Here is an 18,384-nt window from a genome sequence, read left to right on the forward strand (position 1 = left end):
GGGGCTTTTCAAAATCCAAATGGGGGACACAGCACTATTAGCTGAAATGGATATAGATATGTATTTACAGCACCTGTTATAAAAAAAATCTCAGTACCCTTCATGGGAAGGCCAGGAGAAAAAGCTTTTTAGTAACTGAAAAGAAAGTGTAAGACAGACCTAAAGCAGAAGTCTCCACTTTCTAGTCATAGGTTCTCTTATTTATAAAAGCTTTTACCTAAAGGACAAGTCAATATAATCTTGTTACTGAAAGTTCAAGTCTGAAATTTCAAATACATTGTTATATTAAAATTAGGCACTTGGAAGAGATAAATCTTTTAATAAAAATTTTATTTCTCTGTAAATACAAAGTCCAACATCAACAAACAATAATCCAGTGGAAAAATACTTAGCCATTAACATTGAAAACTTTTTTAAAAACTTTAATAAATAGAACTTTGGCATTCAAAATTCTAGCTGTAAACCCTATTAAAAAACAAAACAAACAGAAAAACAGCCCCTTTACAAAAAAGAGGCAAGAATGACAGATCAGAAGGCATAAGCCAACCAGTGGCTTCACATTCTTTTTACAAGGATTGTATTTCAATTAAGTCATGACCACTGTATTTACACGAGGTATTCTGGGTGGTTCAAAACTGAACCTAGTTTACAAAAACCACCAGCCATAGTGACTGATTATACACTCTGCTGTGCTTTTCATGTGACCACCTAGCACCTTACCACTCTTGGCATCACACCAGCGTGATGTTGAATTTTATGTTTATATATTTAAATAACTATTTATACATATATGTACACACGCATTCACACACGACATTCCAAAGGAGTTTCCTGCTCACAATATGGGGAAAAGGCTGGGTTCCAAAGACATATATCCGACACCTCCTGTCATGTTTACTAAGTTATCTACCTAGTAATGAAAAACTGCTCCTTGCTTTAAAAAAATCGTTAATGAGTCTAACAAGGTGCGATAGTCATCAACATTCTTATAGCTCTTGTAAAATAGAAATGAATGCTTACTGCAGGCAAAAAGGCACGAAAGGTTCTCTCTGTATGCAGCTGCAAGAGTGTTAATGACTTACTGAATTGAAAATACATTCCTAATTTACTCAATTCTTCCTCTAAATAAGAAAAAAAAATCCAAAATCTCTCCCCTTCATGATTAAATATTATTAAATGTATAATATTACCATACAGCAATATACCACCATGGCATTTTGGGGTGAATTTGGAAATTATACTCTATATACCAAACAAATAGTTTTCTTGCTTTGTGAGTGCTGAAAAGAATTAAGAATGGAAATGAAGTGAATTAGCTTTGGCTCAGAGAGCTATAGCTACTGGCAGTTTCAAGTGATACGGTCTAAGTGAGCATGGTTATGAGAACTGCTTATTACTGTAATTACATATCTACAATGATAGAGATCTATGTAAGAGGATGCCAATAATCCAAACTAAAGGTATGGCTGAGCTGAACTGTGCTATGTAAAACCACAGTCCAAGTTCTCAGCTGCTATTCAATGAACTATGACTGATACTGAAAAAATGTTTTCCCAATAAAGTAGTTCCTTTAAAAATACCCTCCAAGAGATTCATATTTATAAGTCTTGAACTATCACAACATTAATTTATAAGCTTATTCATAAGTCATAAATGTACAATATCTATTTTAGCAACACTTCCTAGCCCTTGAGATTGTCCCTAACAAACTACTAAAAGAAATCTAATTCGGTTTAATCACTGTCATAACCAAAATAAATTTCACTAAAATATAATATTGTTAACATTAAATATTGAATCCTATTTCAAATATAAAACAGGGCCACACTTCTTAAAAGAAAAGTTCAGGCATGAAAATATCTAGTCAATTCACTGAGGCTTTTTAAAATGAAAGACCACTGCAAATTTACTAACAATTAACTAGAGTCATCCTTTTTTCCTGACATCAAATGAAAAGACAACCATTGTGGCTTTGATCTGCACAGGTAATTTGGGTATTTTATTGAGACCACTGTTACTTTATCTCTGCTTTAATGTGACTGAGGCCGAATAAGTTCAACTTCAAAACCCAGAAGACTAAGAGTAAATTTTGATAATGCACGAAATACTTCCTTAGAAGACAAGCATTTAATCACAAAAGCATAATTTAAAAGTTTTCATATCTAAGGAAATTTTCAAATAGATTTACTTTAAAATTAGGTTACTTTTCACCTCAGACCTATATCACTGTAATAACTTCCAAGAGTACCTCGTTCAAACTGACACAAGAGATTGTCTTGGGAACGGGCATTTTCTGAAAAATGAAAATCAAAATTAAATACTGATGAATTAATATACTACTAGTTTGATTTTCTCCCAAAATACCCTCCAAGGCCAACCACTTATCTATGTCCTTTCACAAACTCCCCAGACTCCAAGAGATTACATTTTGTAATTCAAGGCTATACTTAAACTATCACATCTTAATTTCCTTTTTTAATGGAGTGTATACATTTTGGAAAGTGAAATATATAAGCAGTAATTTGTTAATTTCCTACTAAGTTAAATTTTTTTTGACCTCAAGACATATGAATTAGGTGCAATTCTATAAGTTTTAGAAAACTTATTTTAAAAAATAAAATATTTTATCCCAACTAAGCCACAAACAAAATGTATCTATAATAGATGAAAACAAATGACCAAAAGTTTGTTTAAAACAATAATAACCATAAAATCCCCAAACATATACTGAAAAACTAGGAGATATTTAAGTAAGAACCTAGTGACCCAGGTAAATCAGTGATTATTTGCCCGTTAGTACTATATTTTAGGGTTCCTTAATTTCCAAAATTGTGAAGGTTGGGGTGGGGGGTGGGGATTCTATTAAAAAAGAATATTAAAATACATGCTGCATTTAGATGCTCCTTCCTACTTTACTATAAAGGGTCATTTTTATAGATATTAATTTTTACAAGGCAGAGTTCTTTGCCTCAGATTTTGGGCACAAATTTACTACTCTCTGACTATCCTCAACCCACCAACATTAGAAAGCAAATGAACACATGAGAAAGCCAAGTTCTTACCAGTGCTCAGTCCCTCCTTACTAGAGCTAGGGGCCTTGGGATACAGAATCACTACCGTGCACTGATTTCTTAGTGTCCAGATCCTAAGAACTAAGAAGAGCAGAGAGGACTCAGGCACTGAACAGAGGGAAGTCTGATGCCCTCACAATGTATTATAATTGACTGCTGCAATATAACTAAAAGTAACTTATTGAGAGCTGTACGTGAACCAAATGCTGAACTGGGCAGTCTTCTTCAAGGCCTTACGCCACGTGTTTTCACTGCTGAAAATATTTAAGAAGAATCTCTTCCGGGAGCAGCCTTTATACCAGGATATAAGCCTGGCAAGAAAACAGACATGTGATCTGCTCTTATCTTGCTTGACTCACACCCCTTATTCTGTCTACCTCTTATGTCTTGACTTAATGAGACTTAGCTGCATCAAAGAAAACAAACCAACTTATAAAGGACAATGACTGTCATAACAAAGTATATTCAAAACAATGTAATGAATGCTCTGAAGGAAATAGAATATATAGTCCTTCCGCATTACCAACTAAAACAGGGAGATAGTCATTTGGAAGTTTAACTGATTGCATGTCTACTTAAATAACAGTTCCATTTCTTAGTGATAGCATGTACTCCAGTAGAACTAACCTGACCAAGTCTGTATTCTATGAAAACGCCTGTTTTTAATGTACCTTACCTAATAAAAGGAATTGAAATATCACCTAATTTAAATTTTGTTTTCTGCTAGTGATGATTCAAATATAAAGAGGACAAGCTGGCTTTTTCTTAAAGTAGTTTCAACTTTAAAACATATATGAAACCGTTAAAATGTAAACATTTGAGATTTGGATAAATAGGCTATTGTTCTAGAGTCACTTTGTTAATCTTTTACAAGAATGAGGGAGGCCTTAAAAGGTCTGCATTAATTATATATGGCTTTGCTTACATTAAACAAATGTATATAACATATAAGTAGAAACCATAAATAGTAAGGGACATGTCAAAATTAGTTGAAATTATGTTAAATTGCCTTGTGATATATACTATGTAATTTTACTATGCTAGTGAAAAAGATCACATCAAAATTTCACACCTTTAAGGTAATCCATAATCCTTCTGGAAAAAAGTTGACCTATCTACCGTACTACAACCAACTCAACCCTACACCTCATCATCTCCGCACAGCGGCTGTTCAAAACACAATGGGTTTGCCTCCTGTGCTACTATTAGAACACTCGCCTGCTGTGGGAACTCTTGCTCAGCCAGCCTTTGAAACCCCCAAAGTCTAACACAAGCTTGTACATGAAAGAAAAAAAAAATACAAGTGCGTGCCTTTCTCAGAAGCTTTGCTCTGACCCTAGAAACCCTTACTATTTTATGAATAAACACACATGCACGCGCACACACATGTATTCACACAAAAACACAGGATAAAAAGAAACCCTCCCCCCTTTATCCGAAGGGCTCTCTTCACAGCTTGGTCCTACCCTCAGTAGTTTGAGAATACAGAATTTTTTCCCTTATATACTTAATCACATCTTCAAATGGTAATTTGATTGATTGTCCTGATTAGATAAGCCCTTTGAGACCGCCTACATCCCCTTCCCCCCAACAAAAGAAATCCACAGAAAAAAGATCCCATGTGCAAGTCACATGTCACTTGCAACTTTCCAACATGGCACCTTCAGAGATCAGATGAGACTGGGTGCGTTCAGGGTGGTGTGGCCGAGACCAACATGGCTCCTAAAAAGAAATGTGAAGACTAACACAGCAGCATTTAAGAACAGGTCATTATTGCTGTGGGACTAGCACTTGATCACTGAGTAATGCAGTTGTCTCCCATGTCCTGAGCATAGCGGTCTGATATGGTAGTCCTTAGTTCATCAATGTCCCTCCGTAACTGGCATACATCGGACAGTTTTTTAGTGAGTGTTTCTGGGCTGTGGTCATTCTCAGTCTCTTCAGCTGAACAGTTCAGTGCTGTGGAAATAAAATAGGGAGAGAATGTCTCACATTTTTTTGAACAAAGGCATTTTAGGATTTTCCACTTAATTATCATTGACAATACAATGTTATTCATGGAACACCATTCGGGGTCAGATTTAAATTATGCATCATTCATTATTAAATAGGTCTTATCTACTTGGTCCTTTCAAAATTTTGTTAAATAAAATGTATTAAATTCATACAGTAATGCACACAAATTCATGTTTAATGGATGACAATATTCCAAAAGTAGAAAAAAATCATCCTCTAGCAACTCTATTACAGCTTACCTAGACCACTCAGTTCTTCCCATTTGACAAAAATCTGAAAATCATTTGTGTAGTGAGGGTGATACCTCACATTTTTAAAAAAATATATTTTATTGATTTTTTACAGAGAGGAAGGGAGAGAGATAGAGAGTTAGAAACATCGATGAGAGAGAAACATCGATCAGCTGCCTCCTGCACATCTCCCACTGGGGATGTGCCTGCAACCCAGGTACATGCCCTTGACCGGAATCGAACCTGGGACCCTTCAGTCCGCAGGCCGACGCTCTATCCACTGAGCCAAACCGGTTTCGGCACCTCACATTTTTATAGACTGCAAAGTGGGTTTGTTGGCATGAAAACAAATTTTCAAAATATATGGCAAATATATATATTGAACTGGAACCTCCAAATCCCAAGCAATTGAATTAGGCTGATTGCTAGATACCCAATGGCTGAATAACTGAGGGTGAGGCCCTAAGCCAGATAGCTTTTAATCATTTACTCCAGTTCCTCTGTCAGCATATCTCAACATAAAAGCAGGTGGAGCCAGTGACTGTAAAATAAACCTTTCTTTATATCTTCATTGACCTTGGTAGCTTATTAGAGCCATAAGAGACAGATAACTTATTTTAACAAACATTAAGTGAATACCTGCCATGACCCAAGATGTTGAGTTCAGCAAAAATAATGTAGGGTAACACCCCAAAATGTACACACACTTTGAATAATTATAAAGGCAGTGTTTATTAAAATACATTTCATTTTCAAAACTGAGCTATCAGCTGTTAAAGTGTATATACATTTTTTTTTGGGGGGGACACCCTGTAGATATAGTGGCTTATTCTTTCATTTTATTATTTTTTTAATCCTCACCCAAGGACATGTTTCCGAGGAGGGGAGGGGACGGGAGGGAAAGAAACATGGATGTGAGAGAAACATCTATTGGTTGCCTCCCATATGTGCCCTGACTGTAGAGGGAACAGGTTCACTGGAAGGGCCAAGGAAGCAGAGTAAGCAAATGTATAGAAGCAGAAAACCAAATAGTCTGACAGAATTTGAAAAACTTCAAGAAAATCAGTAACCAGCTCTAATACGGTAGAGCACAAATTATGAGAGAGGAGAGTGCCAAGAAATAAGGCTGAAGAGAGAGGTGTGAGCTACCCGTCTATACTTGGGGGAGTGTAAGTATTAGGAAGTCCACAGATCACTCTGGCAGCACTGTGAAAAATGGACGGGGGGAGGGGCAAGATGGTTGACAGACCAGTCCAGAGGAAAGCTTGACTTAAGGCCACAGTGCAATGAGGTTGTAATGGCAGAAATACACAATAGGAGCAGGAAGAGACTGATAAAAACGACAGAGCCCAACTATCCTCAATATGCATAGGGGCCAGGGGTTGTGTATGGGACACACGACAGAGGAAAGAGGATAAAGTCCAATTGGGGTGACAGGTGGATGGTGCTACTCACTAAGAGGAGGAGTTGGTTTACAGGGGGAAGAGAAGCAGGCTCTGCTTTGGACATACTGAGTCTGTGATGCCGATGAAACAGCTGGTCCTAACGTACAAGTCAATATAATCAGGAGCCCAGAAGGGACATTCTAGGCAGAATAAGAGATAAATGTCTCTATGGGTCAAAGGTACAGTGATAACAGAACGCAACAACAGGATATTAATAAGATTACTCAAAGAAAACATCTAAAAAGAGAAACAAAAACCCAACAACACAAGGTATCTGGGGGAGCTCAGTATTTCAGGGGCAGAGAATTCCGTAGAAGTCTGAGACTGAGCAGTCATAAAGGTAGCAGCAGACCTACAGGGTGACGTCATGAACACCATGGTGGCAGAGCGTTTAAGAAGCATGGGTGAACATTGGGGGGGATAAGGACACATTTGTAATATTTTATTCAATAAAGGAAAAAAAAAACGCAAACAAACAAAAAAAGCATGGGTGAACAGTGCCAACAAATAATCCACAGAGTGAGATGGGGATTCAAAAGAATTAGCTGTACAATGCTGAACTCCAAGGTAAGAATTCTGGGGTTAAATTGTAAAGACTGGAAAGAGTATTCATGGAGAGAGGATTGTGGCAATGTTCTTAACTCTCCCTTTTATTCATATTAAGATAGCTCTCTTATCCTATTACTGAAAACATTAACAAATTATTATATAGGAGTGTGTAGATGTAGGTTACAGAATAAGTAAAAGAGTGACCATCTCTGAAATGGTGGAGAATATGAGTTCTGACACTGAACTTTTGCTTCTTGTTCCAAGAGATCATTGCTAACTGAGCCACCCCATATTCACCTAGCAAACTCCTCCTTTAAGATTCAAGCCAACACCAGTCACTCCATGGCGTCTTCATAGCCCTTACCAGGTAGATTCAGTTGCTTTCCCTTGCGCTCTCACTGTCCCTGTGCCCATCTCAATTATACTTATTACAACGCCCTAAGAATGTGGTTAATGTGGGAGGCAAAGGCAGTGTTCCAATTATCTGCATTATCACGCATGGACTGGAGAAGACATTTGATGAATATGAGGGAAATTCTGCTAACATCTCTGAGCACAGTTACATGTTTCATTTAACAAGTGATACACTTTGATCAAGAGTATTATGTATTTGGTTTGACAAAATAATTATGATACAAGATGGTGGAATTTTTTTTAAAATATATTTTTAATTGATTTTTTACAGAGATGAAGGGAGAGGGATAGTTAGAAACATCGATGAGAGGAAACATCAATCAGCTGCTTCCTGCACACTCCCCACTGGGGATGTGCCCGCAACCAAGATGCATGCCCTTGACCGGAATCAAACCTGGGACCCGTGAGTCCACAGGCCAACGCTCTATCCACTGAGCCAAACTGGTCAGGGCAAGATGGTGGAATCTTTATAAAACTGGGAAAAAAAACCTAGTCCCCTCTCTAGGTACATATTTACTATATTATTAGGTAATTACTCAATACAACATGTTGCTGCATAAATGACCTGACTCCATTCCTACCTCCTCACTGAAGTCCATTTCTTCTGTATTAAAAGGAGACTAACACGTCAATAATAAAATGGAGAAGCATATGCAGAAATGAGTGTCCCTGCAACAGCAGCACAGAAGGGATGTGACACTGGGACATCCTGTGGCGGCTGTCACAACTCTGTGTGGAGGAAGGCAGAGTGAGGCAGGATGGGTGGTGTCACACCGAGAGGGACAAAGCCAGCAGGTATGCATGACAAGAGCAAGAGACCTGTAGGCATGAAAACCTCCACAGAACAAACGCTACAGAGGAAAGCGAGGGAGTATCTTTTCTCCAATATTTTCCAGTGGACAGATGGCGGGGTCTATTGAAAGCCAACAGAATTATCATGTTTAGAAGAGCGGTCAGGAAACCACACCTATCATCACTCCATCAGGGATCCGCACAGCTCAGCATGCAGGCAGATCTGCGGCATCTGGCAGGTGCCATTCCATATCACCTATGGCCACGCTCACTTCTGTAAGCATGAGGTAAGTCCTACTAATGAAGTAAAAACATGTATTCACGACCCACAGAATGATTCAGAGATTTAGAAATCTATGTAGGAAAGGAGATTAAAAACAAATACGGAAAATGCAGTCCGAAGTTCCTAATTCATGAAGACCGGTTTCTAACAGTTAAGCAATACTGCAAGGACAAGTCATGGGCCACTTACATCTGATTCCCAGTAATAATGAAAGATTCGGCTCCTTGCCCTGAGCACGCTGATTAAGAATACTGCACAATGCCTTCAAGTCAAACAAACAATAGGACATTTCCTTGAACAGCTGGTCAATCACACTCAAATCAAAGAGTGGTCGTTTGGAAAGAACCGTCTGCTGCCTGGGTTGGTCCGCTTCCTGGCCCTGATCCAACACAGAGCATGTCTCTTCTGTGTGTCTTTGGTTCTGCAATGGATGAAGAACACATGGTTAAAACAGAGGATAGGTACTCAAAAGCCATACAGGTTAACATCCCCCCTCTCCCCCCCGCCACAAGTCTATAAATGAAACAATGGAATACTAAATGCACATGAACCAAATTTAGTGGGGAAAAAAGAGAAAAATAATTTAAATAATGGAATGGTTCCTTTGCCCTACAGAGGAAATACAATTCCAAACCGTCTTAGTTTCTAGGAGTCTCTCACATAATGAGCATCTTGGTTGTATATGTATTTTTATAAAACAAGATTTGTCCTAAGAACAAAATGAACCACAAAGGAACTTACACCTCATCCTGTAGTTTTATGGTATTAGTAGCAATAGTGATTTAGTTACTAAGTATGTATGTTGCTATAGTAACCAGAACCAATATTTTCAGTGTAAGAGAAAAATACAACTAAAAACTCAAAGGAAAAAAGACCCTGAACACTGTAAATTGTTAAATTTGAATTATCAATATGACTCATGATTTACTACACTTCGAGAAAGTTACCCTCGCCTCATCCCCCAAATTGTCATCATCTACTCCCATCCTGAAAAGTGCTCATGAAAGATAAGTTTAATTAGCTTTCCAACTGGGACTGTATTTCAGAATAACCAAATAGCCTGTGTTGATGAGAAAAAGATTTTTTAAAAATAGATGAGTGCCAGCTAGTAAATGTAAAAGGAATGATGTAATTAGAAAAAAATACTATTCTTTTAATCATCTAATGATGCAGATAATGATCACCGTTGGATACTAAAACCAACAAAGTAGAGGGTGCTGGCAAACTACATATTCACACAGTTGCCTAAGCATCACCCACAGAATGCCTGCTGTTTGCAGAGGCTCTAACATGACACTGGAAAAAATCAGTCTGTCACCCTTAATCCAATGAGATGAGTACTGGTGTCACTAACAGTGAAATAACCAAACATATATAACTTGATGATGTGAACAACACCTACAAAAAATGCTTGACCTGAATCTAATGGTGTCTTTAGCTCTAACTTCTAGCTCACAAGAAAATAGACGGGGTAGAGAACAAGACAAATGACACCACGAGGAAGCAATCAGACAAACCTAGAAGTCTGACAAATAAAAGTCTACAAGACAAACAGGCACAGTTTTATCAACAAGTCACTAACGTGGGAGAAGGGGCCTTAGGTTTATGAGACAAAAGGAAATGCAACTCACTGTGTTTACTGAATGCTAGTTTCAAGTCACTATAAAAAGCATTTGTAAAGAAGTGCAATATAGACTGGGTATTATCAAATATCAAGACATATTATTCTTACTGGGTGTGAGGATTGTGATACGGTTATACAGGAAAATGTCCCTCATTTTTGGAAATACATTCTGAAGTATTTAAGTGCAAATGTCACAATGACAGTTAAAAACTAAAATTAAGTATTATCTGTATAATATGTCCTGAAATGCAAGCCAAGTAGTTCATCTCATAATTAAGTGAAGGAAGTGTAATCTGTTCCAATGACAGTGTCAACACTGCATCTTCCTTAAAGATTCCCTAGGGTAATTGTGTACATTCAATTTATGCCTTATTCGATGATTTTGGGCCTAATCTCTATCTAACATTTGACTTCGAGTAATGTCTGTGAAATTGTATTCTAAGACAAAAAAATAAGTCTGTCTTTTTATTATAATTTTAGTAAGAAACATAATAGATTTAATTAAATGGCACATCAAAATCAAATCTTCAATTTAAAAATGTTTTTTGAATATGTACAAAATAAGCATTTGCTTTAACTTAAATAGATACTGAATCATCCTTTGAAAGTAATTTGAATTTCTTCTACTCACATCAAGCAATGTTTTTGTTAATCTCTGCAAGCTTCTTTCTTTCTTTTCCAGCTCTTCCATCATCTTGTGAGTGGTCATCTTTTCTTCAGAAAGTTTCCCTTGCATAGACTAGAATAAAGAGAATTGTAAACAAAGCATGTTAAAATTGAAAGCAAAATGCAATCTGGTAAGTAACAAGGGATATTGATTCTGAATAGTTTAGATCTATCATCCTCGCCAGCCCCTTGGAAGATGAAGCGCTCACGTTTAAGTCAAACCATATTATCTCTAGAGCAGATGTCTACAACGGGGAAAAAAACACCATCTTTTCCAAGAACGTTTTTAATCTGGGTAAAATATGTTAAATCTACATAATACATAAACAAATACTTAAGTCTATGTTTTGATAATACAGGAAGAATACACATAGAATTATTACGAAGGAGAAGGCTCTTGCCATCACAGTGGACTAAAAATAGACCACTGTCAGACCTCCCACTGGCAGGTGAACAGGCAGAAATGAGGACAACACCTCATAAACTAATTCAAGCAGATCATTTTGGAAAGAAAATGAAAAATCCTATGAGGTTTTTGAAATGTATTCCTATCTAATAAATATTATAGTAATAAAAAATAATAAAAATACAAAGTCCATTGTCTTTAGTTAGATCATGATGACCTTAACTAAATGTGTGTTTAGTAATAGAGATAGACTACATCCAATTAAAACAAAGACTAGTAAGGAATAGACAATCTTCACAATTTTTTGAAGAACTGATTTACTGAGTAGCACTTCTGTTCTAAAAAACGGGAAGATTAATATTAAAGAATTTGCAACTTCATCTCAAGTGCTATTAATCTTTTCACACAAATATATACATATGCTTTAATATTTTTAGGTTGTGTAACCATTAAAAGTAAATTGGCAAGTAGCTAAATTAAAATGAGCACAAAACATTTCTTACCTGAATTTCTAAAATCATTCTATTAATCTCATCTTGTTGGCGGTCTATTATCTAAAACACAGAAAACATACCAGTCTGAATCAATTTTTTCCCATTGCTTTTTAAAAGTATTGATATTTCAAGAAAACAAAGGAAATTATAAGTTTTTTTTAAAAAATTAGGGTATAATTTTTTTATAAAAGTATTCATACCAAGTATCCTTTAAATAGCCACATATGTAAAATTGCAAAAGTCTTCCTACTTCTTAATAAAAATTTTCTCTAATGCAATTTACAAAAATAACTTTGAAACAGACCTTGAATAATGTAGGAAGGAAAAAGATATCCTTTTGTTTTTTCTAAGAATATAATTTCCCGAGTTTGGTTTTTATTTAAGTTTACTTAATGGGTATTTTATTTCCAAATAAAAACATACAAACTAAAAATTCCATCAGCTATTAAATATTATAAAAAATATAAATCAAATAACTCTAAGTTATATATCTACATATATGACCATGACCACATAGCATTGATTTCTTGTTATTATGAAAGATATGTACTGACCTTACTAGCATTCTCATTTTGTTCTCTCAGGTTATCATTTTCAGTCTGAAGCTGTTTTGCATCTAACATAGGAAGGCGAATTCCATCTTCAAGGCATCTTTCTACCTTTTGCTGCAAACTGTTTTAGAAAAACAATTATATAAAGAAAATGGGCTCTAGATGCTAACTTTGGTAGAAAATTTCAACATAAATACAGCCCCTTCTGAGGGCCTATAATATTTTTTAATCAAGACTTACGGACAGTATATAAATAAGTTTGAGTACCCATAGTTCATGAAAGTAAGAAACATACTGGAGGCTGATCATCTCTTCAGGAATGAGACCAGAGTCAAGTTGCTTCGTATGTGGCATCCTCAGGCCCTCATCACCCTAACCCGAGCTCTGAGATCTGAGCCCTCTTCTCTTCCTCCCCCACCAAAAGCAGAGTTACTGGGTTAAGATGACTGTGGTAGGGAGCCTAAGAATATGAATACACATCTTTTGCCCTTCATTCTGAGCTCAGGAAAAGTTTGTAAAGATAGCTGTTGCCTAAACCAGCAGAATTACATTTCTCCTTTATTAATAAGAGCAGCAAACTAATATATGTATTACTTCACCTAACAGTTTCTCATGCTAGCCATGAAACAGAGTTGCATTTTAGAAGAACAAAAGACAAAAGACCCTCTGGCACACTAAGAATAAAAGGGTAAATGGGAGGATGGTATTGGCCCTGAGAAAATTATAGCATTTATAATAATGACCAAAACCAAAATATAACAGAAAGACACTTAGGAAGAGCTCCACTTTAGCTTGTGGTCATACTCAAGAGTTACAGAATACTAAAAGAAATAGACTTCATCTTATTTGGGTTTTGCTATTTTCATTATTTTTCTCCTTTCAAGTATTATGGCTATCCTGTGTTTTCTGCCTTTCAAAAAAAAAAACAAAGGAGCATTTGTGATCTTGCTCCCTGACAATGTCCTCAGTTTGGCTCAATACATGCTTATAGAATTTCAAAAGAGAAATGCCATATTCAGATTGTGGACAAAGAATTGACAGTCCTAATGTACAATATGGGCTTCAGATGTGTTGGTAAATAATGGCACTAGAGAAGTTATATGTATTACAAATGTAGTGTATTGCTTTGTAATATATTACCTGCCATGAAAAAATTTGCTTTCTCAGTCCAAAAGTGAAAAACACATTATTTCAATTTCAGAATACATTTTTCCCCCAATGCAGTCAAGACACAACTATGTATTTATAACATTCCAAAAGACATAAAACTTTTGAAAAATGAGCCAACAATGAGGAAGGGAAAATGTATTGTCATGGAAAAATACCAAGTAAGTCTTCTTTCATATATCCATTCTCATTTTCTTTATGTTATAAAGCATGCTCACTTAGAAAAGTAATAAATCTCTTGATCAGCAAAGGTATCAACTATTGCATTATTAGGGATCACACCCACATATTTACTTACTTTACTTTTCTAATATGAAAACTTTTCTCATTTCTTTTGAAATCTCAAAAGTTCTTATGTATTCATAAAGCAGGAACTTAAGAGATATTATACAAAAGCGAAAACTGTAATGATATAAATCAAAGTCACATATACATCTGCAGTTCTGGCACTTCAGGAATACTGTATTATTTAGCTGAGGAAACGGAAATAACACTCCTGTCCCCAAAGTCAAGTGCCGCCATAGCCATACAAGTACTGAAGAATATAGAGAAGACCTTCTCTGGTTCTTTGCACCCATTTGAAATCGAGCAAAATTTTCTGGGACAATATCATCTCAGAGAGTATCAAGATAAGATTAGGAAATGGAAAATGTATTCTGAAATGCACTGTACTAAGTCTTTCCAAATAAAAAATACCAGTCTCAATGTCTCCAAAAACCTAATAAAAGCGAAAAATCTAAATAAAAGAGAAGGTATAAAATCATATTAAATATGTAAAAGCACACACTGGAACAAAACAAACATTAAAATTATTTTCAAGTGTTCTTAGTTCTATATTCATAAAACAACACAGCTTGAGTTTACAATTATAATGCCCTATTAAAAGAGAACAGATACATTACCTCTTTTCATTTTATCAGTAAGATGACAGAAAAAGATATATGGTAGAATTAGTGTAAGTCATAAAGCTATTTTGAGACAAGAGATAGGATGTAAGATGTGGAGTTATAAAAAGTTCCCTTAAAGAGCAAGAAAGCAGAAAATAGGAGAAAAGTAAAGGTAGAATCAAAGTGTATGCATTTTTCTGGAGCTTAGCTTAGGAACACTGAATACTGAATTGTCCCAGAAATTATAATTTTCTGCACTAAAATCCAAGGAAAAAAAGGAGACCAGACATACTTAAGACTCTGAAAGTAGTAAAGCAGTATTAACATGGAATCATCAGATAGATTTTGATTAAACAGCTGAGAATACATTGAGTTATATATAATTGATATAGCATGAAGAGTATATTTCTTAAATTTCGTTTTTTGCTTTTTTGTCTCATTCTTCAGGATATTTTATCTATTTATGATCAATAATCTAATAAATTTAAGTTTTACAAGACAGGAGAGTACGTGGACATGCATATTTAACACAGTTGTCCAGATTTTTCAGGAATCCAATATTAATTTTCCAGCTTGAATACAGTAGCTTAATATACTAACAAATAATATTCCCTATAATTCTAACTGCAGTGATTTAAAAGCAAGATCCCATGAGGCAAGATGTGTCAGTCAAACTGAAACGTACGTGGCAAACGGCCCTATCTGTCCCTCCGCGGCAAGGTGAAGAGGAGCCAATGACTTCACTGGACACACCTCACTAAGGAGTGCAGTCTGAGTACCTGGCTGCCCCTCCTCCTGATACTTTGAGTTTTCACTTATCTCCCTTTGGCAAGATGTTAGTATGTTGCATTAAAATGTTAAACAACTGAGACAACCGTTTTAAGGACACAATTACTTCTGGTTCTTAATAATACCTCTTTAAGATAAAAAGAATAAAGAGTAATTATTAAAAATTAATGTATTTTAAGTGAAATGCTTTATGAAAAATATAAATAATTTTAAAATAACAAAAGAATTACTGAAATTTTTCTTACTTCTGAACTGTAGTTACCAACTCCTTTTCTTTCTTTTTCTGGCATATTAACTGTGCCTCTTTGTCTTGACACTGTTTTTTCATCTCTTCAAGCTTTTTTTCCATATCTATCAAAGTCTCTTGCAAATTCTTGTTTTTTTCTTCTAGAACCTGCAGCTAAGAAGAAATGTTTTAAAGTTCATAAAACATGAAATATTAAATGTCTTTCTACTAGAAATTGTTACTGTGTTCTCAAAGATTAATACACTGGTTAAAATCACACTATTTTCATTTCATCCCCTTTCTAACACTTTATTTCCTCCTTTGTGTATAGAGAGCTGGGAGAATGAAATTATGGAGAAGAAGAGAATGGAATCAAAAAGTTCTAGAGGACAGCGAGAGAAGGTGAATGATCTCAATTTGAGGGATTTTTAAAAATTATATTTTTAATTGTGGCAAAATATACATAACAAAAAATTTACCATCTTAACCATTTTTAACTGTATATTCCAGTAGTGTTAAGTATATTCACATAATTGTACAACTAATAATCAGAACTCTTTTCATCTTGCAAAACAAACTTTATACCCATTAACAACTCCCTATCCACTTCTCCCCTCAGCCCCTGGCAACCACACTTTGACTTTCTGTCTCTATGAATCTGACTACTCCAGGGACCTCATACAATATTTATCTCTTTGTAACTGGCTTATTTTACACAAGAAATTACCCTCAAGTTCATCCATCTTGTGGCATGTGTCAGAATTCCCTTCCTTTTTAAGGCTGAATGGTTGCATATGCCACATCTTGCTTATGCATTCATCCATTGGTGGGCACTCGTTGCCTCCACCTTTTGGCTACTGCAAATAATGTTGTTATAAACACACATCATGTACAAACATCTGTTTGAGACCCTGCTTTCAATTCTTTTGGGTATATACGCAGGAGTGGAATTGGTGGATTGTATGGTAATTATATTTTTAATTTTTTGATGACAAAATTATCATTTTCCATAGTGGCTACACCATTTTACATTCTGACCAATAGTGCATAAGGAATCTATCTCTCCGCATCGTTGCTGCCAACACTTGCTTTCTTCTTTTTTTTATATTAGCCATCTTAATGTGGTATAAACCCAGGTAGTATAAACCCATGTTTTAAAATCTATATTCCTTGCTGTTCCTGGTCATGCAAACTCCTGTCCTCCTCCTTCAGTCACCCTCTCTTAGTTATACAAATTAGAAATTAACTTAAACAGAGAATGTGTTGTAGGTCTAGAGTCAGCAGAATAGTGGCACTCTGTGGATTAGACCAATGATTTCAACTGGAGCAAGTTTCCCTCCCAGGGGACATTTGAAAACATCTGCAAACAGTTTTGGTTTGGGGTGGGGGGAAGGACAAAGCAGTGCTATTGACATCTAGTAGGTAGAGGCTGGAAATACTGTTAAGCATCCTTGAACGCACGGGACAAATCCTACAACAAAAAATTATCCGCCCCAAATGTCAATAGTGCTGAGGCTGAAAATTCCATGATTAGAAAGATTTTGAAAAAAGACTGAAAAATAGGTGGTTTATAAATAGGGTTTCAGGAGGACAGGCCCCAGAACTGGTGGAAAGACTCGGGAGGGGGTATCCTTAAGAAAGGAAAATGGTCAGAAAAGAAGGCGAAGGAGTAAATGGAGATCATAAAGCAGAAGAAAGAATTTGTGGAAAAATTAAGAAGGATGAGGAAAACAAATCAAATATCTGGAAAGATAGTAAAAAAAGGTCTTGTTGAATCTTGTTGGAGAGATCTCACAGAATGCTGGGAAAAGTCAGACTGTGTGAATGTGTGTATGGGGTAGGTATGTCAGATTGGTTTGGAAACTACCTTTGAGAGTAGAACATAAAGTGAGACAGTTAACATACAGGTTCATTGGGAAGGTAACATTAACAAGAAAGATCTACTTATGCTTAGATGAACAGTTTCTAATTAAAAGTTAATCCTAAAAACAGCAATTAAACAGATTTAACTTATAATTAGACAATTATATAACTAAAATTTTAAATTATAGAAGTTATGAAATTTCTAAAGCATTAACTGAAAATATGTTCTTCATGCCATTTAAAGACGAGCACTGGATTTCCTGTTACCTGGAGACTCTGACTCTGGACATCATCTAGCGTTGGAAGATCAGCCAGATACTTTTCCAAGGTCTCAATTCTTCTCTGCTTTTCTTTGTTTTGTTCAGATTCCTTCTGGCATTTCTTTTTCAGGCTATTGATGTATCTATCTCTAGTTTTAAGCTATAAAAAGATTATAAATCTTCAGTGGTTTTGTGCCATTAAAAAATAGTAACAAAACAAACATTCTAATCTTAGGCATCACTGAATTCTCCAACAGTTCTAGGTTATAGTTGATACCACACCAACTCAAGTAAGATTTACTTTATTTCATCAATTCTGATATTCACATTTTTTCAAATTTCACAGCACTGAAATCAAGTTTTTGAAATTTATTGTTTTCATTTACAGCTGATGGCATCTTTTAAACTGCAGTCAGATAGCAGTAATAAAGTTTTTATTGTATTATTTACTCTAGTTTTTAATGCCTGCATATGTGAAAATTTGGTCAAGGCTATTCTTATTTTTGGTATTTCAAGAGTGTTATGTACATCTTGAAACTATGTGTTGAAAATTTTACATTATACTTTGGCACTGACAAAAGTTATTGGGTATTCAGCATGACACAGAAACAGAGCCATGAGGTATAATTTCAAAATCAGTGAAGCAAGTCA

General features: G+C 35.6%; 1 protein-coding gene across 1 annotated transcript in view; it reads right to left on the minus strand.

The window, feature by feature from the left end:
* Window positions 1–313: 313 nt before the first annotated feature.
* CEP85L (centrosomal protein 85 like) overlaps window positions 314–18,384 on the minus strand; it is a 77,860-nt gene continuing 59,789 nt past the window's right edge. Inside the window, exons 8-14 of the mRNA XM_023754202.1 lie at window positions 17,741–17,893; window positions 15,630–15,784; window positions 12,545–12,662; window positions 12,000–12,050; window positions 11,056–11,163; window positions 8,990–9,221; window positions 314–5,030 (exon numbers count right to left, since the gene is read on the minus strand). Of these exons, the coding sequence (XP_023609970.1) occupies window positions 4,867–5,030; window positions 8,990–9,221; window positions 11,056–11,163; window positions 12,000–12,050; window positions 12,545–12,662; window positions 15,630–15,784; window positions 17,741–17,893 (981 nt within the window). The 3' untranslated portion in view covers window positions 314–4,866. The remainder of the gene's footprint in view (window positions 5,031–8,989; window positions 9,222–11,055; window positions 11,164–11,999; window positions 12,051–12,544; window positions 12,663–15,629; window positions 15,785–17,740; window positions 17,894–18,384) is intronic.

Source organism: Myotis lucifugus, unplaced genomic scaffold, assembly GCF_000147115.1.
Source record: "Myotis lucifugus unplaced genomic scaffold, Myoluc2.0 scaffold_57, whole genome shotgun sequence".
Taxonomy (NCBI): Eukaryota; Metazoa; Chordata; class Mammalia; order Chiroptera; family Vespertilionidae; genus Myotis; species Myotis lucifugus.